The sequence below is a fragment of the Asterias rubens genome, chromosome 2, assembly GCF_902459465.1.
Source record: "Asterias rubens chromosome 2, eAstRub1.3, whole genome shotgun sequence".
In the NCBI taxonomy this organism is placed as follows: domain Eukaryota; kingdom Metazoa; phylum Echinodermata; class Asteroidea; order Forcipulatida; family Asteriidae; genus Asterias; species Asterias rubens.
The window spans coordinates 24,280,719-24,308,483 of NC_047063.1; the positions used below are offsets into that span (position 1 = coordinate 24,280,719).

Genomic DNA, 27,765 nt, shown 5'->3' on the forward strand with positions numbered 1-27,765 from the left:
AATTTGGGTACTTTTTCAAAATGTCCACGGATGTACATTAAACTTACAGGAGTTGAAGATAATGATAGTGGAAAACTACCCTTCAAATATTACTAACTGAGGTTGTGTAGTTTTGAGGTAGTTTGTGAGAAATGAGTAAAACAAGTCACAAAATAATTTTCCTCTCAGTGAGCAGAAATTTTATTTTAGCATGTAAAATCCCATTAAACACTTATGATATTATACCATAATCATAACACAACTGGTTAATACGTTTTAAAATGCTATAACTGGGACAAATTGTTTTTTTTACTCATTCTCAAAAACTACAGCACCTCGGTAAGTAAAATTTCAAGGGAAGCTTTCTAATATCATAATCTTCAAATTGTAAGTTTTGTGTGTTTTGTGTTAGGAAAAGGTACATAGACCCGTTAAAAACAGTGGACACTATTGGTAATTGTCAAAGACCAGTCTTCTCACTTAGTGTATCTCTACATGTGCATCAAATAACAAACCTGTGAAAATTTGAGCTCAATTGGTCGTCTAAGTTGCGAGATAACAATGACAGAAAAACACCCTTGTCACACAAGGTTGTGTGCGTTTAGAGGGTTGATTTCGAGACCTCCAGTTCTAAATCTGAGGTCTCGAAATCAAATTCTCGAAAACCAAATTAGAAAACCGATGGACTTTCCCTAGTGATTTCTTCAACTTAGGCTAAATTCAAAACAAATTCTGGACTTACCCCTTGTGGGTTTTTTCAATATTTTGCCAAAATTGGATAATTGTGATTTTTTCAAGATTGGGCCAAATGTGATAAAAATGCTGGACTTACTTACCCCTTGTGATTTGTTCAATTAAGGGCCCAAATTTGAAAAAAATCTGTATTGTGATTTGTTTCACTTCGGGCCTAATTCGATAACAATTCTGGACTAACCCCCTTGTGTTTTTTCAAATTTGGGCCAATTCGGTAGAAATGCTGGACTTACACCATGTTATTTTTTCACGATTATGCCCAAACTTGATAAAAACACTGGACTTACCCTTTGTGATTTTTTTAAATTTGGGCCAAATTCGGAAAAAAGTCTGTACTGAGCCATTGTGTTTTTCAAATTTGGGCCAAATTCAATAAAAATGCTGGAGTTACCCCTTGTGCTTTTTTTTTCAATGTTTGGCCCAAAATATCAATGTTTGGCCCAAATAAGTTAAAAATGCTGCACTTGCCCCTTGTTTTATTTTTTGTTATGTTCTATAAAAGAAATGCGAAATATTTTGCCATTTTCTTCGCAAGTAGGGGTTACATTCAGCTCCGATTCTTTTACATTTGGCTATTTCTGTGCCTATAAATCAGCGTTAAGTCGAATCTATGACCCTGAATTGCTTGAAATTACCTTTCAAGAACAAGAATAAAATAAGAAAAAACACCAATTGTTTGGGGGACCAATTTCTTGCGTATTTATTGTTCTCCCTATCGGAGCTGCACAAACAGTTATAACACAGTCATTTCTTCAAAAAGGTTTTGGAGTTTTTTTTTCATTTATTTTTAGTTTTTTTTTAGTTGCTTTAGAACACTAACTGACAGTACTCACAACAGTCTACGAAATAAAAATATTTTGAAATGAAGCAACAAGATTTTGCAATAATGTACAGTGATAACAACAACAAAATAGGCTAAAAAGATCAGGAAAAATACAATACTTTGTCTTATAAATGGTCCGACTTAAAACATGGAATCTTTGATAGTCATTGTTTATCAACAAAATGGCAAGGATGGTCTTAAATTAGTTTATAAAATCACCCCAGTAGAGATACATACAAAAATCAAGGGTATCAAAAGGTGATTTTAATTTAACAATACTTTGGCCTAGTGCACGAAACGTTTTACTTGAAAATCTATGATTTACAAGGGCTTAATTTATATTATTAATTATCAGTTATAAGTTAAATTCTAAGGTGGCCAATTAGATTCATTGATTGTTTTTTTCTTTTCAAATTGGATATTTGCATTAAATTTGCTACAAGAGCAAGATAAATAAATAAAAATTCTTTTACAGAATAATACCCAGGCCCTTGATTGTAGTCACTTATTTAGCAATTTTTACGTGAAATTTGACTTCAGACTGGTTTTATGACTTCATGTGCTTTGGTGCAAGCTTGCATAGCAACATCTACATGTACACCAGCAATGTACATGTATGCCATGTATGGTACCACTGTGCCAAGCACATTTATTACTAACTATGCAAAATCTAAGTCCAAAACATGTGACGTCGCAAAACCATCTATAGTTTGAAAAAATTATCATTGACTAATACCACAAACTATCACACATGAATTTGACCCAACACTAGTTGCAAAATTGAAAAAAGGGTTGTGTTTTTTTACAGGTTTGAGTAGGGCAAAACTGCAATTCGAAAGGGCAGAAGATATTACCGCAAATTAAAATCTCAATACAATCTGTGACACCATTTGGTTTTCTGCATAGTGCAGTATGACATGGCGCACCCAGTTCACAGAATAGGTTTGCCTCTCTATTCTGGAATAGTTTTGAAAATGAGGTTATACCAAAGATATAACAATTATTTAACAGATAAGTGACTATTTTGGGGGGGATAAGGATGAAATACATTTACTGGTTATCTTCCCGGGTGAAAACTCAATGCCTAATCCATCCTATATAATTAACTTAGACACTAAAGGAAGACGATGTTTCACATAAGAAATTGGTTTTCCATTATGTAGCCTTCAGATTCTTACGAACATACTTATGGTTTAGGTTGATTAATTTAGACAAGATTTGAACCTTATCCTCTCCGAAATATTTGATATGCTTTGAAGAAAAGGATTTAATTAATTAATGAATTAATTAATCAATTATTATTTACTCTAAAAAACGAAAACGATTTAAATATACATTTATTGAATAACAATATCTAAACGCTACGCAGCATAAATACCTAACACCTAATACTTAATTTTGAGAATGGTCCTTTTATAAATTTTACTATCAGAAATCTTCTTAAAATAGTCCAAACTATTTGATACTTATTTAGAAAATAAACAGGGGGTGGGGAGAGGGTGTGTTTATATTTTTGTTTCTGGGAAAGGTTTTGTGTGTGTGTGTGTGTGTTAGTGGTGTTTTTTTGGCAGTGATTTAATCCAGTGATTGATTTTGTCAATTTTAAATTGTACAACAACGTGATAACGACGGGGTGACGGTATATTAAATATTAATTACTGAAAAAGGGCAGGTCAACGCCTCTTTCAGGACGTTAGCTTTTAAGAAGTGGCTGGCATTTATAAAAATTTAAACACGTGCCAATCCCTGAATACGAAAAATGTCACCAAAAAATTTGGCATTTACATAATTGCTTCCAATGTATACAAACTTCATACACTGGGCACTTGTAGGGAAAAAAAAATATTCAAGATAATTTAATACTGTTTTTACACAATAAAACGGGGAATAATATGCATTTTTCATATCATCAGTTATGTATAGCATTTTTCTTCCTTTTGTTGTCTCTTCATGTCACAAGAAACACTTCAGTTGGTTCAACACATACAAAATCTTACTTTTGGTTTTCTTCGTTCATAACATCATTTAAAAATGGCCTCATCGCAACAATTGTCAAGGTCACACCAATTTCAAAACATTAGGGGAGGGACAGGAATGGGGGATCACAAATATTTATAATTCCTCAAACGATCTTAAAGAAATTCGCAAATGTCATGGATATCTACAATATTTTCCCATCTTCACAGTTTTTTTCGTCATGGTGTTTCTTCCACATTTAAAACACCTTTTTTTACACATGAAATAACATCCTACGCACTTTGTTTTCTTCCCCTTGTCTTGGCATCCATTACCATCCTGTGTCATCTAGTAACACTAAATTAAAAATCAAGACCCAATTTCATGAAGCCTGTAAGCATAAAAACTTGCTAAGCACAAAAAAATCTTGCTCAACAGAAACATGATTAGCGAAAATTCCATATGGCTTAGATAGTTGCAACTGGTGCCCTACTCATGTTTCGCCTTGCAAAAAGAAATTGCTAAGCAATGAAATTGTTGCTTTACAATGTTATGCTAAGCAAAATGAGCAGGATGCCAGTGAAAGACTGTACATGTGAGATGGTATATTAGCCGGTACCTTATTCTGGTAAGCATACTTTTTAGTGCTTAGCAACTTGATGTGCTTAAGCAGCTCTATGAGATAGGGCCACGGTCTGTTCCATAGGTTGACAAATCCAGAGATCGGCAAAATCCTGGGCTTCATCATTTAACAATTATACTTTACTCGCCAAGTTGTCAAACTGGAAGCCCAAATGCATTTGTAATGGTTTTTTAAACAGTTATATCAAAATTGTGAAAGATCAATCATAAAGTTGTATAATACAAACCTCTGGAAAAAAATAAAAATAAAGGAAAAACGAGTTGTGGAAAAGAAAAATATGAGACCGCGATATTTATCAAGAGATGTTGTGAAGTTGTGAAAAGGGTAGGTACAACATTGGTAAAAATTTCTTGTTTATTTCAAAGAAAGTTTTCTTTTAGACCACTAGAAATTTGTGGATGCAACATTACTCTTCTATCTTAAGTGGTGAAGATTTAAAGATTACAAACAAAGATTCTTTCTTTTTATTTTTGTTATTGTCTTTTTTTAGTTATAGACCTAAACATTTAAAATGCATTTTTTTTATAGCTGACTTCTCTTCGGACAAAACTAATTTATAGCAAGATTTTCACAGCAAGATAATCAATGCAGCATTTTAAGAAATTCCTGATTGTTGAGAAAATGTGAAATCTACCAATATTGCACCTCCCTTTTGGCAAGAGTCTAAGCTATGTAAAGAGGTTTTTCCCCAATACTTTGTGTAAAAGTTTAGTCCACTTTAATGAATACTTGCCAGTAAACGAAGCGCTTTTCCAAAAGCAGCATTCGAACTTGATACCTTCCAATAACTACATCAGTGCTCCATCAACCAAACAAAATTGTCTGCAGCACCACATCCCTTGGTTTTGTACTATTCAGTTTTAAAATCTATTCATCTTCACAGAAACAGGAAAGATGCCAAGTTCAAATGCCCCACTCTCGCTTCTGTCAACTTTCTTCACACCAGGTGTCTACGAACAAGTCAAGTACATGTAACCCCACTCGGCAAATTATTTCGTAATCATTATCTAAATTTTCTTTCTTTCTGAGATTGAGTTTTGGAGTTCGGTGGGTGTCAGATCTCAACAGTGATTTGTCGACCCCTGGGGGTAATCATTCACAGCGTTAAAACACACTGTTTACGTGTGGAACACAAAGACAATTAAACGCACAATTACAAATCTAAAATACAATGCTTGCTTACAGGTTTTTTTTTTTTAACAAAGAACCGATTTCTGCCTTTTTTTCCATCTTCTTAACTTTCACCGTCGGTCTCTTTCTTCGTAATATCTACTTCTACTATCAGCTTTATGTCTCAAGCACTAAAATTTCCAATTTAATTTTTTTTTTTCCCGTTTTTTTTTTTTTTTTTTTTTTTTTTAACTGACTATTTTTGATCACCATGTTGGCACTTGACTTTTTATACACAAAATGGATCCACTGTTAACATTTAGCTGCGTTGGCTTCTACAATGTAGGCCCAATGTAATAGGCAGTTTGCAACACCACAACTACATTACTTCACTCTCAAAGTTTCATGGTTTTCTTTCTCGACATTGAGTTATTCCAACAACAGTGAACATCTCTCCTTGATCTTCAGTAGCTAAGGCTCCTGTTTAACTGGAAATCACAAAGTAATACCACTTTATTTTTTTGGCTCGTTCAAAAGCCACACTGCCGTTGTTGCAAACTGCCTATTGCATAAAATGGATCGGTCCCATTTTGAAATCATGCTCACCCAATCGTGAATGCCACGAGTTTATTTATTTACCGCGTTCTGTCCGTCAAACTATACCAATTAGTTAAAATGCATCTTTTTTTGTTGTTGCAATATACAAGTTTTCCTTCCCATTCATTACACTCTTCCAAACTGAATGACTCTGGAAATATGAGCTTAACCTCTACATACACCTTTGGTACAAAGTAAAAATTTTTAAGAAAAAAAATGCTGAACGGTTGTTGATAAAGAAGGCGTGCGAACAAACATCTAGGCGTCAGAGTCAGTGTGCTGCTTAGTAATCTGTTTTACAAAGGCATGGTCATTATGTTTTGTTTAAGTACAACTGTTTTACAATTTCAGCACCACAACTAACTTCTTGTGATTTATTGCTTTGTTTAAAACTTTTAACTCCACCTTGCCGTGTGAGTCAGAATGTATATAATATAGCTTATTTTTTTTGTATTAGTTTTTTTCAACTAAAGTTCACATTGATTTAACATCAAGTACGATTTGAGTTGTTGGAACTGTCAGAGTATGGAAGGGGGAAATGGGTCGACAACTTGTATCTTAAGCTCTTAGTTATCTGAGAAAACACACAAAATGAAGCCACAATGACCGTTTCGCCCCATGTGAAAACCAGTTTGACTGTTAACTTTTAAAATATTCCTCTGACTTTGTTCGACTTTGTGTCAAGTTGCCCTTATGTGTCAAAGGCAAAGCAAATCCCATACTTTAATAAATGTACTCTAAAAACCACACTGAAGCTACTATAAAAAAATAAACAATAAAATAGTAAGAATAGTGACATTTCTTATCCACAGCATTTCAGTTTCTAGAAATCCTTTTCAACAAAAATTGACTGGCCTTATTCATTCAGTTTTGTGACATGATACAAATTTTGAGTCATTAAAAGTTCAGAGCAGAACCTCAAGAATAAAAAGACTGCCAAAATTGGTGAGTGATCGATTTTCTGTAATTAATTAATTCTGTAATTAACTAACGAGAGGATCCAGGCAAGGGCAAGGGATGGGAGAACCTCCGACAGCACACTTCAAAAAAAAAAAAAAAAAAAAAAACATAGCTAAAAACAGCCTACGGCAAGTTACAGGAATAAAAACCAAGAGAAATAAAAACGAAAACGATGATGACAAAACACTAAGGTGTGCACGCTCAAATATGGCTTTAGCTTTTTTTTACTTTTCTAAAAAATAATCAATACCCACAATGTACAATGACAACTTTGGCACTGCCATTTGTCCCCCATGGTGCGAGGTGGCCACGGGTCATAGCTTTGGTATCCGGTGATGGTAAACAAATATCAAGCAGAGCAGACCATTCCTTTTTGAATCTGTCCCAACCATGGGTTTGCTGGTTTGAGATGACCAACTGTGGAAAGAATCAGTAAGCATTGGGGCCCTGATGCTGCTTACCGCAGTTGTCTGCGCTTACAGCATCCTGTAAAGCCCACACTTCTACACTGTAAGTGCAGAAATCTGCAGTAAGCAGATTGGTAACATTGAGCCCAGCTCATCAATGCAACTAACTCATCTTTAAACCGATTTGGGCAAAAAACAGAAAATTATCTGTATTTGATGTAAATAAGTTATAAATCAGCCGAATACAGTAAAAGCTTTCCGACTGACTGACAACTTTTAAAGAGGATTCTTTTCAATCTATTGAAAATGAGAATAACTGCACTGTTTAGAAAACAAATTCGACAAAGCGAGATGAGCAGCTTCATAAAAAAAAAACCAGAAACACAAAAAACAGCTTTTGAACTTGCTCCTAAGTTGATACTTGGACATTTACAATCTCAAGCTTGTAGCTTTCTTGCTTTGCTAGTTCTGTGGATTGATCCTTTGCCTCCTCTAAGGGAAACAAAAGACCTGCACCTATTTATCACTGAAGCATTACGGAACAGTCTGTATTGACACAAGTTTAGGGGGGAGGACGAGGAGGAGGGGTCAGGGGGGGGCAGTGGTGGTCTGAGTTCGGCCTCTACACATCGTCCCCATATTCCAGATCATCGTCGTCTTCGTCGTCGTATTCATCGTCATCCTCGTCGTCTGGCTGCGGTGCTTGGTGATGGTGGTGCTGCTGCTGCTGCTGCTGTTGCTGCATGTGCATCCGCTGCATCTGCATCTGCTGGTGGACAGCGGCGGCCTGCGTACTGCCGTTGTAGCTGCTGCTCATGCCCAGGCCAACCTGGCTGAGGTGCTGTCGGTGCTGCTGCTGTTGTACCTGGTGTTGCTGCTGTTGAACCTGGTGTTGCTGCTGCATGGTGGCAGCCTGCATGTGACTCATGCTCGGCGGCTGTGCAGGCTGTGCTGGAGATTTGTGCGGTTCAGGAATACCTTTCTGCTTTGAAAAGAGAAGTACAGAAAACGTTCAGTCACCATCAGAAAAACTGTGAGAATGCCAGCTCCATTACAGTAAGTCTAACTAAATTAGATTAGCTTCATTTTTGTGAAACTCTAACACCACCTACCCTCACAGCCAAGACCACAAAGACAGTGGCCATAAACCCTTTACACATGTTTCTCTCTATTCCTGAAAGTGGCTTTAATTTCAGAGCTATTGGGTTTTTGTCACGATCTCCTTGGTACCCTTTGAAAATATCTGTTAAAACTTGATCTTTCCTCATAAAGTTGCCACCCCCATTAAAAACAAAGTTCAGAGTATAACCCATTTAGACACACTTAGCCCAGGCGTGTATGCTTCGTTTTTGAAAGGACAAGGGCACCAAGGGTAAATCCTATCTTGCGTTAACTCGTCCTAATTTAGGATTTGTGCAATGCATTCTTATGTCTATGGATACATAACTTAACTCATCCCAAGTCCTAAGATTAATTCTAAGTTAGGAAGAGTTTGGTGAAACCGACGACTGATGCGACCACTACCCCTCACCTTAAGCCTCCACTCTCTCATGGCTTCCTCGTAGAGTTGATACTTGATGGCCACCTGGTCCTGGTACGGCTTCTTCTGCTGATCAGTCAGTTTATTCCACTCCTCACCGCAGATAACGGTCAGACGCTTGCCCGGTTCAAGCGGGATTCCCTTCATCTTCTTGCGGAAGTCCTCCAGGAAGAGGAAATATGCTGTGGCCGGCTTCTTGGGCTTGTCCGGGTCACGCTTCTTTGTGAACATTTCTCTCTGTGGATTGAAGGCATGGAATTGATTACCAATATGCACGTCTGGCAATGTTTTAAGATTGACAGAATGTTGTAACAGCAAGAAAAAAAGCATTCTTAAAGAAAGTGCCAACACCGGCAGGAAAGCTGTTTCCCCTAGGCAAGATTTTACTGCAGTAAGCAACATTGCAGCAAGTGCCCAACAGCTTTATGAAGTGGGGCAGATGTGAATTGTGGTTGACTTTTTGGAAGATGCTATACCGGACATCGCTTTTACTGTTATGGGAGACGCTAAGGTAGCAGCAAACATATCACATGACAACTAATGCATACAAGGGGCCAATTACATGGCTCAGCTTCCTGCCAAACTCTGCCCTTGTGATCCCCAATCTTCGCTAAACGTGGCAAGCAATGAATTTCTGCGCTACCTGTGTGAGTGAAGAATGCCTAGTAATGTGGAGCACGCAAGCGCACAAGCAAAAATTCCCTGCTAACCGGTGCAATATTCTTGACTTCAGCTCGTAACTCCCTGCTTGCCTAAGTGCCGATTCTTTGGCGACAATACGTAGGACCACAAAATTGGGCCCACCACAATCAGTTTGAGTGTTGAGTAACTAAGTGGAGTTGGATTTTTTTTGGGGACCTCAATGGACCACAGCAGGTAACACAAGAGATTTGGGGGTTGGAATCGTCTCAAAAAAATGAATCCCAAACTCACCTGGGCAAGATACCTCTCTCTGTCAGTTAACGCCAGCTCGGCATAGGGTTTCCTTTCGGTTTCATTCATGGAGGTCCACTTGGCTCCACATGCCTTTGTTATTTCACTGGCCTGGGATATAGAAAAAAAACAATTGTTTATCCATTAAGACATTTGCGAGTTATCTTTAAATAGAGTGTGGTACAATGACTTGCCTGGTCACAATTTACTAAATTTGAACTCATCAGACTATCCAGACAGTTGCCATGTTGCATGAGGCAAGCTTTTGCCATGACCAGGATTTGAACCCACACAGACACTACAATGATTTAGCCATCAGAATTTAAATTTGATGCTCTACTACACTCGGGTACTGTCACCCATCTGTGGAATTTTAAACGCTTTTTATCTTTGTGATTTATGTAAAAATATATATATATTTTTTTCCCTCTCCTTTTCGGGGACCAGACTACATTATGTACAGTGATAGGGCGTGGTGGGTAAAACCGTACAATATATATTTCTATTTGGGCGTGGTGGGTAAAACCGTACAATATATATTTTTATATAACACCCAAGCCGATCCTTGCCATTTGATTGGAGGATTGTCCGTCACGTGATAGCAAATAAAAGTACCATTGCATGCTGAGTCACTCACCATGCTTTTTCGTTCCACCCGAAAAGTACCATTGCACGCTGCCAGCGTGCAATGGTACTTTTCGGATGGAACGAAAAAGCTGAGTAAAAACATCACTGCGTGCGCGTCTTTGTAACGCAGCAGTGTTACTGCAAGGAATAATATTAGTAAAATTACTAATACTAGCATTTGGATTATACAATAAAAAATTGTAGGCCTACGCTTTGTTTGTTTTGAAAGTTGTGTCTTTCAATCAAAATGACAAAGATGTACTTGGATGTTATATAAAACAAATAATGAATGTTTTTCATTCGTGCAATGGTGCGAATATGTTCATTCGTTGAAAGCTGGAATGTTCCATTCAACTCGGCTCCGCCTCGTTGAATAGAACATTCCATCTTTCAACTCATGAACATATTCGCACCATTGCACTCATAAACATTCATTATGTGTATACTATTTCGCATTATTTTGTTCAGACACTTTTACTGACAGAATTTGACTGAACAAATCAATATTAGCCGTGTCTGTGCATACTGTGGCGATTATATCGACAATGAATGGCCTCTAGTGGATGATTCCAAAGATAAATCTTTCTTTTTAAAGAGGCAACAAAATTGAATGAAGAATCACAACTTTGTATATCAATTTTTTTTTTCAACCATGTTCAAAATTGACTTATAATTATGTTAATCAACCACAACTGGTTCGTAGCTCACCATCACACAAAACTTTATCACAAAAAATCTTTAGAGTTGCAATGCAGTTCTGTTGTTATGCAGGGCCTAATAAAGTGACAAGGGTGTTTTTTTTCTTTCATTGATATCTAGCAACTTTGTCGACCAATTGAGCTCAAATTTTTACAGGTTTGTTATTATATGCATATGTTGAGATACCCCAACTGTGAAAACTAGTCTTTGCCAATTACCAATAGTGTCCAGTGTCTTTAAAAAAATCCAACAGTTCCAAAAACCAAAGGATTCACTTTAAAATAAACCCTCAAACAAAGATGTTCCTCAATCTTACCCGAGGAATCTGCTCTCCGTTCTTGCCGAAGTTCTTCCTGAACGCCTCCAGGTAGTAGAAGTAGCCAGTCTTGGGCTTCTTGATGTGGTCTGTTGGCTTGGGTCGTCTCTTTCTCTTCTGTTTGCCCTCCTTAGGTTTGCGCCCTCGCTTGGCCGGGGACACCATCAACTGTTGATGCTGCTGCATCATATCTGTTGGCGATGAGGGAGAGAAATAATTGGGTTTACATACGGTATGCAATTCAAAATGGTATGAAATTCCAAATTGTACGAAATTCAAAATGAGTCTGCCATTCAGAACAAGGTTTTTTTGTAAAAAAAGGGGCACAACGATTTTCCTCTCTTCAGGGGAAATTACTATGAGAAAAATGTATTTATTCGTATTGGAACTTTGCAAAGGGCACCACAGCAAAAGCACTACACAGGGCACCACGGCGATTGTTGTGGGTGGTGGGTGCTGTGGGTTATTTGGAGGCCTGTTCATCACTTGCAGAGCAAGTATGTAGCAATATTATGTCAAACACAAAATTACATTTATGTTAAAAAGTTTGTAAAATAAAGAAAATCTCTTTTTAAGTTTTCATTAATTAATACTGTCATTATTCACCTTTACACCTCCCGACCTTGACCCAAAATAATAAAACCCCACACAAACTGGATTTAATAAACAGGCCAAACGTGTTGAATTCATGGAGGCTCAAACAAGAAATGGAAGAAATGAGAACAGTCTTCAACTACCCACTGTCAACAAATCTGTCACCACTTCTACTTTCAATCCAAGTTTTTGTTTACATTTTAACATGAAAAATTAAAAATGAAGTTTCATACATATACACACATTGAGAACATATTCTTAGTTAAAAATTGTGCACAACCCACATTGTAAAATTGCCTAGACCTCAATTCTTGGTGCAGACACAAGAGAAGCTGGTGGTCCGTCTACCATCCTGCCAAAATGCTGTCAATGCCAACTTTAATTCTGACATTTACAAAAATCCATTACCAGACGGGACAGGTTTCTGTATGCAGGTAACTAAGCATTATGCATGTGTGGGAGATGTACATAGTAAAATAATCTCAGTCCACATTCGGGACTGCCAATCCAATGCAAATACTACACCATGTACCAATTTCACTACCTAACCAACATATGGCATGTACTACTATATAGTGAATTTTGCCAACTGGGTAATGTTAAGTGTATAATAATGTGACCCATGGCTCAAAATAAACACCAGACCACAGGCCCGAGGCCAGTCATATTTAGCATTTATAAGGCCAGTAAACTTATGACTGGACAAGTCTGTTGGTTTCTTAAAACAAACAAGACTTTTCAACTGAATATATTAAAAGACTGCCTCAGTGTGTAAGATATTGATATTAACAACTTTGCATTAAAGGCAGTGCACACTGTTGGTAATTACTCAAAATAATTGTTGGCATAAAAACTCACTTGGTAATGAGCAATGGAGAGTTGTTGATAATATAAAACATTGTGAGAAACTGCTCCCTCTAAAGTGATGTAGTTTTTGAGAAAGAAGTAATTTTTCACCAAAATATTTGAATTGAAAGCATCTGAAAGCAAATAAAAACTTGTGCGACAAGGGTGTTTTTTCTTCCATTATTCTCTCGCAACTTCAACAACCAATTGAGTTAAAATTTTCACAGGTCTGTTATTTTATGCATTAATGTTGAGATACACCAAGTTATAAGACTGGTCTTTGACAATTACACAAGATCTGAATAAGATATCTCTTCATGCTTGTTCAACTCATTTTGATTCTGATCTAATAAAATAAATTCTGGTCCAGTAAACATTTTGCTACAAGTACAAGCGCTGTAGTCTTAGTGGATTTTCCAACACAAAAAACTCCCCCTGTGACCCCTAAATATCTGCATCACACTTGTCACAATAGGCTACAGTATCACAATGTATAAAATTATACACCAATATTGATGTTTACCTTTAGACTGCATCATTTTGAAAACCAACTAGAAGTAGGTCAAGGTTAATGGCATTTGATATTTGAGGTCAACAACTACCCTTGCAATAATACCAATGCATACAAAACATGAGATACAGTGAGTAATTGTTCTGGTATGGTACAATGCTAAAAAAACAAAATATCAGAATTAGTTAGCATCCAGGTGCATAAATATCAGAGATGAAGGAAACTTCCTTCATGCAACACACTCGTAAGCTGTAGTGTGTACTGCAGGTGATAACACAGAATAAATTGTGCGTTTTTTAAAAGCTTTTTTTTCAAACTGTTTTTTTTTTCTTTCTTTCAAAATCACAAGAAAAAACAAATTTAAAAACATGTTTTTCTTAAAGCTACAGATCGCACAGTAGTTTCACACAAGGGAGTGCACAAGATTTTTGTACCTACATGTTACTGACCCTACATGTTACTGCTACAAAGTTTGACTTTGTTCGAGAAAACTTTGCCACGAATGTAGAGTAAAAAGCGCTGTTCTTTCACACAAAGCTCATTTTTGTCTTCTGTAGTGTGAAAAGGACTTTTAAGTTGATTCAGCTAACTTCATGTAAAATTAGGACCAAGATGTTTTGGGATTATTTCTCACACATTTTTAAAAATTAAATTACTCAATATTTCACAGGATGTTGTTGGTAAGTTGTAATAAGTTTACATAATAAAAGTTGGCAATATTTATATATATATAGTTGTTCTTTTTCAATCATGTTTGCAATCACCAACGATCAATAAAATATAATAGCCAAGATTTTGTTTATTGATTTTAGTACTATTATTATTATTTTAAAGCTACACTCAATACAGGACAATTACATTTTGGAACATGCCTTATATGGAGACCAGGGACAAAACAATAAAGGGAAAGGCAGAATCACCTGAGGGGTTTAAATACAGGGGTTGTTCCACCACGAATTTTGTCTACAAAGGGAGGTTCTTGACAAGGTTGCATTTTATGAGAATGTGTGCAGTACATACACAAATCGTGCAATGCATTTTCTGGCATAAATGTATTGTGAGACAGAAATGTATGCACATGTTGCTGTAGAATTGTTGTGTGACACACAATGGCATCCTACACAATAAAAACAATACTTGGGGTCAAAATACCATATTAAGTTCATGTGCGTCTGCTTGGGGGGGGGGGGATGGGGAATGAACACGAATGTAGGGCCTACATGTACTGTACTTGTGTACAGATGTAGCAGGGAAGGAATTCGTCCACCAAACTTGCCACCAATTTTTTGAAGCCAAGTTTTGACTCAACCAGTTTTGTGAACACCACAAACTAAGAAATTGAGTACGCAAATGATGATTTTTGGGTAGCAAATGATGCAATTTCATTTTGCTATGCTGTAAAAGGGAAATCATTCTCTATGTAGTACGTATACTCAGTGCTGGCAAAATGCTGTCAACATAGTTTCACAAACACTGCACCGTTAAAAAACACACTTTAATGTATTCTAGCATAAACACTGTCATTTTCATAAGCTTATTTTTTACCCAAACTGGCCAGAGATTCGGTCTTAACACACATAACAGTACTTCATATAGAATTACTAAATCACCCCTGATGCACAGCCTTAGGCTTGCCAAATTCCGACTCCAAATAGATCCAAATTACGGCCTTCTCTAACGGAGGGAAATGAAGTCAAAATCTGTTAATAATTGTCCTTTTTGAGAATGATTATACAAAGAAAACTATATTTACATAGAGTGCAGCATGTTTGTCATGATCACTACAACGTACAGCATAGAGAAATTTGTTGTGTTCACTGTTTTACAAAAAAATGCGTTCAAATTTTCAAGGTTTGGTTTGTTTTCCAGTGGGTTTTATATATTACATTCTTTTTTTATTTTGCAGGGTTCGATTTTTGCAGCTTCAGAAATTTTAACAATGTTTTTTTCCCTCTAAACCAAAAAACAACACAATTTAATATTGAGATCCAGAAAACAATAAATGTTTAGTTTTTGATCTAAAACTAACACTTCAGGCAGAATCTTGTCATGCAGAACATTTCTCTTGAATCTATAAAAATGGCTGTTTAAAATGTTAACCTAAAATTTAGGATCAAAGGTGGAAAGAAAAAATAATTATTGATTTATTTATTTGTAATGGTTTAATGCAAAATGCTACTTGATATTATGTAAGAAGACAGGCATTACATACAGTTTACATATTGACATTAAAACACTGGAAAAGCTGACCTACAGAGAAAAGATCTACGTTTTGGGGGTTGATACAAAGTTCAAAAATGATAAAGCACAAATAAAAATGGTCTATCAATGAAAGATATTGATCCAAATCTGCGGTCGATGAACTACATGAACTAAGAAAACTTTGTTGTTTTAAGTATGACCAAGTTTCACTTGCCCTTTGACACACATAATATACCTCCAATCAGACAATGCTACATACAATGTATTCAACTTTTACTACGAAGAGAGTAGGCCTACATGTGAATAAGCTTGGGCGATATCACGATATTATCGAAGATCGCGATATTAATTTGGAAACGATTTCGATATCGGATGGATTTGGTTTTAATCGAAATATCGATATATCGCGATAATCGCGATATCGATTAAATATCGCGATGTATTGGCTAGCTTAGACATCTTGCACCCCATGGGTTTGGAGTAAAACCAGAAGAATAGGTCATTAGAACACCTCTCTTATGCTATGACTGTCTCTTCTACAACTTTCACTTGGAGTTTGAAGACTGATGACGTCAAATTTAATGAATCGCGATTATATCGAATATCGCGATATATTGTCGGCGATATATCGTGAATAAAATAAATCGATATCGCCCAAGCTTACATGTGAACAACATAAATGACATTTGTTAATGCTTGTGGATGACCTTTTTGGTTGAACTTTGCACCATATTCTCTATCAGCCTAAATCATTTTTTTGATTGAATCATTAGAATATCTCGGCTACCCAATTCTAGTGTACAATACTCTGAACAGGCTCTCCAGATGTGCATCAAGGCTCTGGCAATCAAAGAATATCATTTCTGAATGACAACAAATTGCTGAACAAGCCAACAACTTGTTAGAAGCAAATCTGCTTCTACCATAGAAGAATTGAGTTACTTGTCAAAATGTAATTTAAAGCACAGGTGTACTTCTCTCCTTTTTCTCAAGCAAATTAAAGCCATTATACACTTTCGGTAAACAGTATTGTCCAAGTACCACACTTCGTGTATCACAACTTATATATAAAACAACAAACCTGTGAAAATTTAGGCTCAATCGGTCATCAGAGTCGGGAGAAAATAACGGGAAAACCCACTCTTGTTTCCGCGCGTTTCGCCGTGTCATGACATGTGTTTAAAATAAATCTGTAATTCTCGCCAACGAGAATTTATATTGTTTTACCGTTTTCTCAAAAAGTAAAGCATTTCATGGACTAATATTTCAAGAGAAGTCTTTCACCATTACCTTCTGTAAACCCTGTAAATTATTTGTAAATCTGTGAACTTTTTTTTTTTTCTGTACCGAAAGCATCCAATGGCTTTAAGACAATGCCAAGCACCAACTTTATGGTTCTTGATACAATACGCAAAAACTCATCGCTTATGAGGATACATACAATGTATGTAGCAGAAATAATAACTTAGCATAGCATTTTCCAGGTTAGCAAGGATTAAGCGTGCTTCGCATACACCACAGCTAGCACAGAAATTTTCTGACACTACAGCCCTGTAAGCAGTGATCGACATTTAAGCAAAGAATCCGAGCCATGAAATTTGCTCCAGCCCTTCTTAAAATTTGGGCCCTGGGTCTACTACACACCGACTCAGCAACCGTTATCTCAAGACACTACATCGGTAGCCAATACTATACTGTATGATGAACAAACAAATAAATTAAATAAGATTGACAGAAATAAATCCACAAAGCGAAAAGAATCTACTTGTACTTTTTCTTCCTGGCCAAGGACCCGACCAATAAAAAAATAAAGGAAGAAAGCGAAAAGAAAGAGAAAAAAAACCACCAATGTACACATTGTAGTATTAAGAATCTTGTCAAAAGGTTTCATCAAGACCGAGCGTGTCAACCTAACTAACAGGAAACGGGAACTGACAAACCAAATACCGCTCATTCAAAATTCCCTCTCCACTTAATTACCTGATTATTTCTGCAGTCGGGACCCCCCTCAAACCCATGGAGAAAAGGCAAGTATGTCGTATGGATTTTTTGTGTAATTAAGATCCGTGATTATATCCCACCACACAAGGGAGGAAAGCTCCCTCTTTGCTACCAGTGTGTATAGCTGTCAAGAGTTGCTCACACAGAAACATAAAATTATTTTTATAGGAAATGTTTTATTATTTTTTGCGGTACAGGCAACTATCATCCTACTATTATTATTTTTACTATTAGAGTCATTCAGATCTCAAGGACCAATTCTCAATCATTTATGTAACTAGTTGTTGATGATTTTGTTTAATTCAAACAAAACCATCAACAAACTAATTACATAAATGTGGTACTTCTTCCACCACATACCTGCATCCAAAATAAACACTATATCTTTATGATTCCTTTTCAGTTCTTAAAGGTCATCGTCCAATCACAGCAATGCGACCATCAAACCACACATTCACCTGACCTGAAACTGCTTGCGAGTACAATAACAAAACTTCCCCCCATTCATGCAAAATCAAATTTTTCAAAAAAAATCGTGGACTTAAATTTAATTGAAAAAAGCGTAGTAGCACAGTCTGGGGGGTCACTTCGATTCGGAGGTGTTGCTAAGAGCCGTGTTTCTGCATCTTCACTCTAGATTTTCCATAATTTTTTGAGCAAGCTTGATTACCTTCTACACATTACTTCTGGTCAGTAACTGTAAGCTTTGTTGTCTTATCCACGCAGAAAGGTAAGAGTGCCGCCTTACGGATATGCTGCTTGAGTATTCCGAGAGTAGAGTAGCCAAACGGTGACACATGACGCTAAAATTGGCATCTTCTTTGCGTCCCAAAATTACGATTTTTAAATTTCAGGTTTAACAGAACAGCTTTAGTACGCCTAAAAAAATAAACACGGCTTGAGATTTATAAGTAGCCGATCATCACAAACACCATCTTTAAAGTATACTGCAATGCATCTTGGGAAACCGTGGGTATGTACTTTTTTTTCCAAAAAAAGTAAGCTTCACTGCATTAAATGCTACATGTATAACATAAATGTCTTGTACACTAATTAATTTTATTATAATTATGATTATTATTACACATCAATTCTAACTGCGACAACCGAATGAGCTCAAATTTTCACAGGTTTGCGCTTTTATGCATATGTTGAGATACACCAAATGAGAAGACTGGTCTTTGACAATTACCAATAGTGTCCACTGTCTTTAAGACTAATCTTAGGACTTAGGACGAGTCCCAACCCTGCACTGTAGCATGCACACCTTAAGATTAATCCTAAGTTAGGATGAGTTACTCGTCCTCGTCCTAACTCTTTTTGAAATCGACCCCTGGTAGTGTTCATAAACAAAGCCTCTTCATTACTGACATACTGTGTCTCTTTGTCTTACCACAGGGCAAGGGTCCAACTGCGACGCTAGAAAAAGTGACATCAAATAAGAGTGGCATCAAAGAAGAAGCAACATATTTGAACTTTGTGGAATCAATCAACAAACTACAACGCAAAGAACTGTGTGTTTAAAAAGATGCGTCTACCACCCAGTTTGCCTTTATAATTTATTCTTATCTGACCCCCCTTCAATTACCTTCCGAAAGCCCAACCCCCTTGACCCATTGGCTGGTACTAACAATACCTACCGTATCAGTTATTGAATGTACCAGTGAATTTCCTCAAGAGACACTCTCAGCCAGTACACTAACCACGCAAAACAAATTACACAGGATCAGGATAATAATTTTCTTATTTGATTTTTTTTCCTGTTATTTTTGCAGTTATTTTCTCATTTCATTATTTTTTATTCACCCCCCCCCCCCTTCTCGTTCTCTTTCTCCACCATCTTCATTTTCTTCTCTAGCCTCACAACACAGCTACATCAGTCATAATGCAATAGAGTACGATGGCCCATATAGTATACGGTTTATAGCGGAATCAACTGAGTAAACAGAGCACGTCTGCATTCTCTGACCATGTATATCCACCGTAAAAAAGGTTTTCAAGTAATGGGAATAGGCAATCACGCTCGATTTTGTGCATTTCTATTTCAACGGGTGTAACACTATAGTGCAGAATCGCCTGTAACACGATACTATAAAGTAATTCACTGGATTATTTTTGCTGGTTCTTCAGGACCATACGGCTGTTTCGTGCATGTCGCCGTGCCTGCCCTAGTGCAGAGTTTGATGGCGACTGCACTGTGGGGCAGCAAACAGCAGTCTGGCAGCGCAGGCAAGCACTAATTCAGGAGATTAAAGTCTGTGAGTGAGCAACATGGAAAAATTTAGTGTCACTTTCAAGTAGGGATTATTGGGAGGGTGACTCACCCCCGAAATGACCTATAGATGTTTCCTGTTATAAGGATAGGCAAGGAATGATCCAATTGCGGGAGGGGAACAACTTGTTTCTGGGGTGATTACTTTATTAAACAACTGTACATGATCATAAAGCCATGAAAGAGTGAGACACAGAGTGTTTACTCCGGCAAATATGTTGAAATTAACTTGTGCGGTGTGTGTTGTGCTAACCTAGTTTTTTTAAATATTGTCTGCGGTTTGAGTACAAGTGATAAAAAGCTGACGTCCCAAGCTCAACTCTCAGCTCAACCTGTTGACCATGATTCTTAATTCCTTGATATTTGTTTTCTTTTTCATCCTTACAAACTGGGAGTATTCCTGCCGCTAACTGCATCAGCCACTTCCCCGGATGAAATCAATGTCTATCCGCATGGTGATTGTTATCCAGTTTGAGATCGTTAAGCTGTACAAATCCGTTTATCAAAAATACCGTGTAGTGTATACATCGATGAATTTATGTATTGTGATGAGGCAAGTCAACTTGTCATTCACTGTGATTGCAATGAGAACTGGGATTGCAATGAGAACTGGGATTGCAATGTGAACTGGTCTCCGATTTTTCGTATTAGGATTGGGTTTTGGTTTTGGAAGTGCCGTCATCGAATTCCTCAAAACATAATTTTTTTAATAAATCTATACAGTAAAATGAGACTGAAGACAAACATTTGTAATAAATATCTAATACTGTAATACACCAAAAGGGCGAGATAGTTCACTCGGTAGAACATCGGCATGTTAATCCGGAAGTCGTTGGTTCAAGTCATGCTCTGGTAAAAAAAAATTGTTCAAGCCCAAATGATATCAGTTTACCCAGTCAATTTCCCTTTGGTTCGTTACTGATCAATTTCTACAGTCCATAAGAAAATTTTAATAAGCGTTCAGTTCAGATTTTGACTCCCAAAAAGGTGGACAGCAAATTAAAATACATGTATGCACACAATTTCCTTTCAGAGTTTCCCACCGAACAACTTAAAATATTCACGCACAGAAATACTAACATTTAAATAGAAAAGGCCAAATCTTAAAAAGTGGAATACAGGCCAGCAAAGCAGGTTAAAACTACAACCACCAACAATATCTTGTGATTCTTTTCAATACGCGTTTACCATCGCACCCTGTGTCAAACCTATTAGTTTGCCCTTTAAGCACTTTGTCAGGTCTGGTATTTCACTACACATATCTACACAATTCAGCGACATGGGAAAAAGGACACAATTTATTATTGGACAAATTATTTTCCCACGAAGTGAGTGATTTTCAATGTGACCAATGTAGAGTATCAATGTGCATTGTGGAGAATACAAAACAAAAAGAAGCAATACTGATGTGCATGGAGGGCCTACGTATAGAATAGCAATAGATAAATATTTCTTCCTCTTTTATTTTTTAGTAATTTATTTAAAGGCAGTGGACACTATTGGTAAATACTCAAAGTAATTATTAGCATAAAACCTAACTTGGCAACGAGTAATGGGGAGCTGTTGATGGTATAAAACACTGTGAGAAACGGCTCCCTCAGAAGTAGTTTTCAAGAAAGAAGCAATTTTCAAAAAAATTGATTTTGAGACCTCAGATTTAGAATTTGAGGTCTCGAAATCAAGCATCTGAAAGCAAACAACTTCGTGTGACAAAGGTGTTTTTCTTTCATTATTAGGCCTATCTTGCACATTCGACGACCGATTGAGCTAAAATTTTCACAGGTTTGTTATTTGATGCATATGTTGAGATACACCAAGTGAGAAGACTGATCTTTGACAATTTACCAATAGTGTCCAGTGTCTTTAAACAGATTTGAGAGCCAGACAAATTTGTCCAGGCCTTCATTATGTTAGCATGAATGGATACTGCAACACTTTTTTTTGTAAATACATTCCATAAAAAGTAATTTTTTTAAAATCATCAAATTTGCGATATAAAATGTCGGCCATTTGCTTCCACAGACGGCCTTGAAGCAACACCTGTACAATTCCAGTGAATGATTTCCCTGTAATAGCAGAGCTGTTTCCTTCACATTTCTCCATGATTTTACTCAAACCAGATTTGACAAATTAAAATCACAACCTCACAACCCAAAACATTTCCAATCCTCCCACCCATCCAAACCACCAAAACCACATTACCCACCTCTCCTCAACATACACCAATTAACCAGCACAGAGTTCCACCCCCCCCCCAATCCCCAATGTAAAACAACCAAGATTCCCAACTCATGTACCACCATACAGCAAGTGTACAACAAACGAACACAGCCTTCAGACACATTAATCTGTAGATCTGTTTTTAAAAATAAAATTTAACCTGAATGGGGACCTTGTGTCCTTCTGTTTGTTAGACTTTGTGCAGCTAGTGTGGTCACGACCCCCCTCTGCCAAGCAGAACAAAGACACCACAGTACCTTAACTGCCTGTTACATTTGACCCCCATAGTCATTGGCGCTGGGCCCTGGTGAATGTCACACACACACACCATACACACACACCAAAAAGTGAAAAACACCATTCATGTCGTTTCATGCAAATATCATGCAAAGGGTGGTGGTAAATTGTTTGGGCAGAGGAGAGGGGCTGCTGGTAAAAAACAAAACCGAAGTTTCGGGGAATTTGTTTGTTCGTCCTGACTAGACAAACTGAAAAAGAATTTGTTTTGATCAAAGTGCACCAAATATGTAATTATAATAAAAACATTTCTTTTTTATGTCAACCATAACTCAAATCATGCGAGTGCGGGATTTTTGTGGAGCACGATAGATTCTGAAAACCTTTCAAATGAAATGAACTCTCGTAAATCAATCTAAGTAGCTGTTTACAAATTAAATGCTACATCAATCAAAGGTAAACCAAAAAAAGGGTCAATAATAAAGGTATTCATAATAGTCCCTGAACAGATTGTAGTACAAAGGTAGGCCCTTATATGCATCTTTTCATATCATACGTGTGTCTTTATATTTAACTTTGGTACAGGTACCATTTTTTAAAACAAATATCCGGAACGCTTCTTCTGTAGAACAGTTGAAAGGACATTTAAAAACACATTCGTTTAATCGTTCCATCTAATGTGTTTTTGATTCTGTCACTTTTTGTATTTTTGCTTACTATTCTTCATTCTCTTTTGGGATTTTGGTTGCATTATCCCTAGCGCTTTGTATCCTTTGGAAAAGGCGCTCTATAAATACGGTTGTTATTATTTAACTTCCTTCAAACAAAAATTGTGCATTCTATCAATTTAAAGAAAGATGTTATATCAGAACATGAGCAATTACTAAAAGCAATGCAAAATTTGGTGTCTACACTCGACAGGGTTCATACCTGAATGTTCAACTGTGGGGCAATCATTCTGAACCCAAAGTCTGGAAGGTTTGCCATATTGTTTTTAGCTTGCTGAATGAAAACAGGGCTCTCTGAATATTTTTCACTCAGTGTTTATCTTTGGTTTTAATAGCTCTATGTGCAATCTGAGGCACTCTCATTGGCATTATCTATGCTCAAGTTCCCCCCCCCCCAAAAAAAAAAATAATAATAATAATAAGTAATAATAATTGTTTTGAATTATTATTTGTTTACGTATCAGCTGCAATACGCAAGTATCAATGGCCCGATACGTTGGCTCACGCATGGGGAGAACCCATCTCAAGGGCAGTCTACTGACAACCGACAATGACATAGTGTCCTAGTTCTGTTGATGTACAGAACTGTAGCAACTAGTGTAGAATCACACCCTGATGCACTTGAGCCCTGGGTCCTGGAGCATCACACTTAACAACAATTGATTTGGCCATTCATTCCATAAAAATAGAGTCCTCAGATCGGAAAGAAAGAAAGTACACAAAAAGAACAAAGGACATTCCTCTTAATTTTTTTGTCAAATTTACCCTGACCTTGTTTCTGGTTACGAAACAGTTAGCAGGCACTCTATTGGCCTTCTAATCAAGTTTTATTGAAAGATCAGAAATGAGTAATAAATTAATAAGTAACAATATAATTACATTTATTAATAAACAATTCAACCACTTTAATTGAAAACTCACTAAGTTATGTTTTTCAATGGATTTAAATCAACCACCCTCAGTATATAATGCACTTTGTTTGACCCAACATAAACATGAACTATCAACAAAACCTGTATCAGATAAAAGGCTCAATTTGCCATAGGAGAAGACAGTAAAAAGCCCCATCACTCATTACTGCATTTTCACTGTTTTTGATAAAGAGATCAAAGCTAAATGTTTGACTCGTTTCTCAAAAGAACTGAGGGATGTCCCTCCAGGGTAAAAAACTTCGAGAGAAGTTTTCCAGTTTCCACCATGACCATCTTAATACCATGGAAGTTATAGAATTATGTAAACATTTATTTATAAATAGGGGGGCCTAATATTTTCAATCTAATATAATGTTACACTTTTACAGGGGTCCAATTTGTGGGGGGGGGGGAAGCTCATGACCACAGGGCTGCCTGGCTTGTATGTTAATACTTTAATTGTTATCAATGTACATTGTGTAGACTGTAATTTGTGGTCTGATTTGTGGAAATAAATATGAACTGAATTGAATTGAATTGAATTAAATATCTTTAATGGACCGGAACAGAATGAATACACAGTTAGTTTAACATACAGGACGCTGTAACTTGTTTTTCTGAAGCAACAGGAGAGTATTTTCATATTTATTGTAATATGCTTTGATACACAACAAAATTGAAAGATTCAGTAGAGGTCACACTATGAACCTCACTTTGTTTTTTATTACATAGTGCGGTAATTTTTACTTAAGTCACCAAAGACTGTCCAGACTTGAGTTTACTAGCCCGAGGCTAAAATCACTGGCCTCTCGGGCATGTCCCCGGGATCATGTGGTCCAGTGTTCATTTCAAGCCCAGGGATGCATCACTGGGTTTGATAGAAATAACCCTTTATACCACTAAACCAACTTTTCATCAATTTCATCAAATTTATTGTGGTCCTAGTTTAATGGCTCTGAAATGCTTTGATGTGTATTTTTTGTGCAGGTTTTAAATAGGTTTTATTGGGCTTGATTGAGCTTGAAATTTCTAAGCAACATTTGGGAGATATGAAATTCCTACAGGACAAATTATAACAACAAAATTTACAAAACTTATACCCAACTTTTTATTTTCCTCGCTTCAGCAATTTTTTTTCAAGGGATCCCAACATTGACCAAATTGAACAACTCATTTAAAGACTCTGGACACTATTGGTAATTGTCAAAGACTAGTCTGTCACAGTTGGTGTATCTCAACATATGCATCATTCGTCAAATGTGCGAGACAATAATGAAAGAAAAAAACACCCTTGTCACACGAAGTTGTGTGCTTTCACATGCTTGATTTCGAGACCTCAAATTCTAAACTTGAGGTCTCGAAATCAAATTCGTGGAAAACTACTTCTTTCTCGAAAACTACGTCACTTCAGATGGAGCTGTTTCTCACAATGTTTTATACTATCAACCTCTCCCCATTACTCGATACCAAGTGAGGTTTTATGCTGATAATTATTTTGTGTAAATACCAATAGTGTCCACTGCCTTTTTAACTTGAATCCCATCCTTCACCAATAATTTCATACCATAGAATTGATAATGCATTATACTGGAGCATGAATGGTTAATGGATTTGAGTATCAAATTTTGATGAAATTTGACACTTTGTCAGACTCCACAAAGATGTCAGTTGACTTTCAAATTCAAGTGAGTCATTGAATTCAAACGAAAATAAATTATAACATCAGAATTAAATAACTTTTAAATATTAACTAAGTCTTTGAGGGTCAGTTAATTTGTAAATTTACATTACTACAGTAGTAAATGGAAATTTAACCATTTAACTGACACTCGAAGACTGAGTTAAAATATTTAAAAGTTATTAAATTCTGGTGTTAGTGCTATGCCCACTTGTCTTAGGTGGGGAAATGTTAACCCAAATATTTTGTAATTCTTTTCTGAATACCTACTTGTACTGAAGTTTGTAGTGGTATTTTATGCAAAATTAAGTGCCCTTGTTGGTTGGTAAAGAAATAAAAGAATATGTCAACTTAAATTTGAATCTCGAAAGAGCGCCTACAGCCGACTTTTGGAAACTTATATTTCCCTGGTGTCCGTTTGTGAATGCTTTAACACACTTAACATGGATGGATTCAACAGTAATTTCCTTTTCAATTTCGCATGGGTTTTCAGTTATTTTTATTTGTTTTCATAATTATTTATTAGTTTTAAATGATTTATTTAAAACTAGACAATTTATTAACCCATTTGTTTATTATAAAAAAAAATTATTAATTTTTTGTATGAATTTAACCTGTGTGGTTGCAAATGAATCAACAATTTTAACTAAATATTTTTGTTGGGATAGTACACTTCATATTTGATTAGAATAACAACAACAAATTGACATTTTAATTGACTTTGTTCCGGGTTTCTTTAGAATGTTTCCTCAACAAATATCCCAAACTTATCCAATATTGAAAAGGACTCACCATCATAGATTATTTTTGTCAGAATGTTCGTTGTTAATGTTTACAAAAACTACCCGTTACCTGTTGATTCAATCAATTTTCATAGAAATATTGAAGACAAAAATATGAATTAGGTTACATTACAATGACACACTAAAAATGGGTCGTACTTTTAAAATTTATTTTCGGGAGGATTTTGATAAAAATGTAGATTAATTCTTTAAGTGTGGGTGTTAAACAAAGTATTTATCAAATTATTTGAACGGTGTAGCACAGACAAAAGGAAACAGTTTTCAATTATATTATAACAGATTTCAGTCCTTTTTTTTAACGCAACAAATCTCAGCACCATACCAACAGATTCCCTTCAAGGAAAAATCTGACATTTAACTGATCAAACAAAAATTATAAATCACTGCATGAAATCTAAATCATGCATAGAAAAATACTTGCGTGTATTTCATAAATAGATCTATTTAAAGTCCTATGGCTGTTTCACACAGATATATTTGAAAACTCACACACAGTCCCAGCACTAAAAAGCCACTTGAAAAATAGAAATAATAAAATATGGCATAAGCCCTTTGTACATTATTATGTATATAGCGCAAATGGGGCGCGCTGATTGGCCAGCAAGCAGCTGTCATGAGTCATATAGTGTTGTGTACAGAGACTATGGCGTTTCACGATACAGCATCAGGCATGGCGCCCTGTGACCAAACAAAGGAACACAAAGAAAACCTATTTCACTTCTTATTTTCAGCAATCTAATGTTCTTCTTGATCCATCGTACTCATCCCACGTGTTTCCCTATCGTTACCGCAATCCCACCGAGGGCCTGGAGAAGTGCTTAGGACGGTTCCTGGCGGTGTGAAAGAGGGAAGAAATGGCGGGAATTTGCCGCAGTTAGAGCAAGATCCGGGCAGAACTCTCGCGGCGATGGCGCGGCGCAAGAAAAACCATCTAACCCCTTCGCCATATCCCCGATTCTCACAGCACGCTCAAAGCCCTCGCGATGGAAAAACTGAAATCACAAAGAAAATAAATAACCCCAAAACACCACTGCAACTCACCCATTCTGATGCTCTCGAGGTGAAAACTCCACAGAAATTAAATCTTAAATAAATGTGCTCCGACTATCAGGTGAACTGGGGTATCGCCGGATCGTGGTGCGGACAAAAAATTGGTTGTTTTTGTCGAAGGTGCAAAGACGAAGCGCAAGGCCGGGCAATCGGGCAACAAAACATTCCGCTGGACCTGTCACACGCGTGAGGGACAGTGATTGGCCACTACGCCCTCTGTTGTTTAAATGGTTTTCCAGATGAAAACAAAATAATTTATTGTGGATATGCTGTGATTTTTATTTTACAATTAAGTAAACAAGTTAAACATTTACATATTGTTGTGAACATTAACGGATGCGTGAGTAAATGAAAGTGGAATATTATGTT

At 36.5% G+C, this 27,765-nt stretch overlaps 1 protein-coding gene across 1 annotated transcript; it reads right to left on the reverse strand.

Annotated features, from left to right (window-relative positions):
* Positions 1–929: 929 nt before the first annotated feature.
* Positions 930–27,553, reverse strand: LOC117306457 (high mobility group protein B3-like). The gene is made up of 5 exons (XM_033791019.1): positions 27,388–27,553; positions 11,344–11,534; positions 9,702–9,812; positions 8,760–9,005; positions 930–8,210 (listed from the first exon to the last, which is right to left on the reverse strand). The coding sequence occupies exons 1-5, from the start codon at positions 27,389–27,391 to the stop codon at positions 7,851–7,853; spliced, it is 912 nt and encodes a 303-aa protein (XP_033646910.1). The 5' UTR covers positions 27,392–27,553; the 3' UTR covers positions 930–7,850.
* Positions 27,554–27,765: the final 212 nt, after the last annotated feature.

What these genes read in the sequence shown, in the direction of transcription:
- LOC117306457 (XM_033791019.1), bottom strand. An exon ending in GAGAGAGGTATCTTGCCCAG is followed by an intron (nt 9,006 to 9,701) that starts GTGAGTTTGGGA and finishes TTCAATCCACAG; the next exon opens with AGAGAAATGTTCACAAAGAA. An exon ending in TGAGAGAGTGGAGGCTTAAG is followed by an intron (nt 8,211 to 8,759) that starts GTGAGGGGTAGT and finishes TTTTCAAAGCAG; the next exon opens with AAAGGTATTCCTGAACCGCA.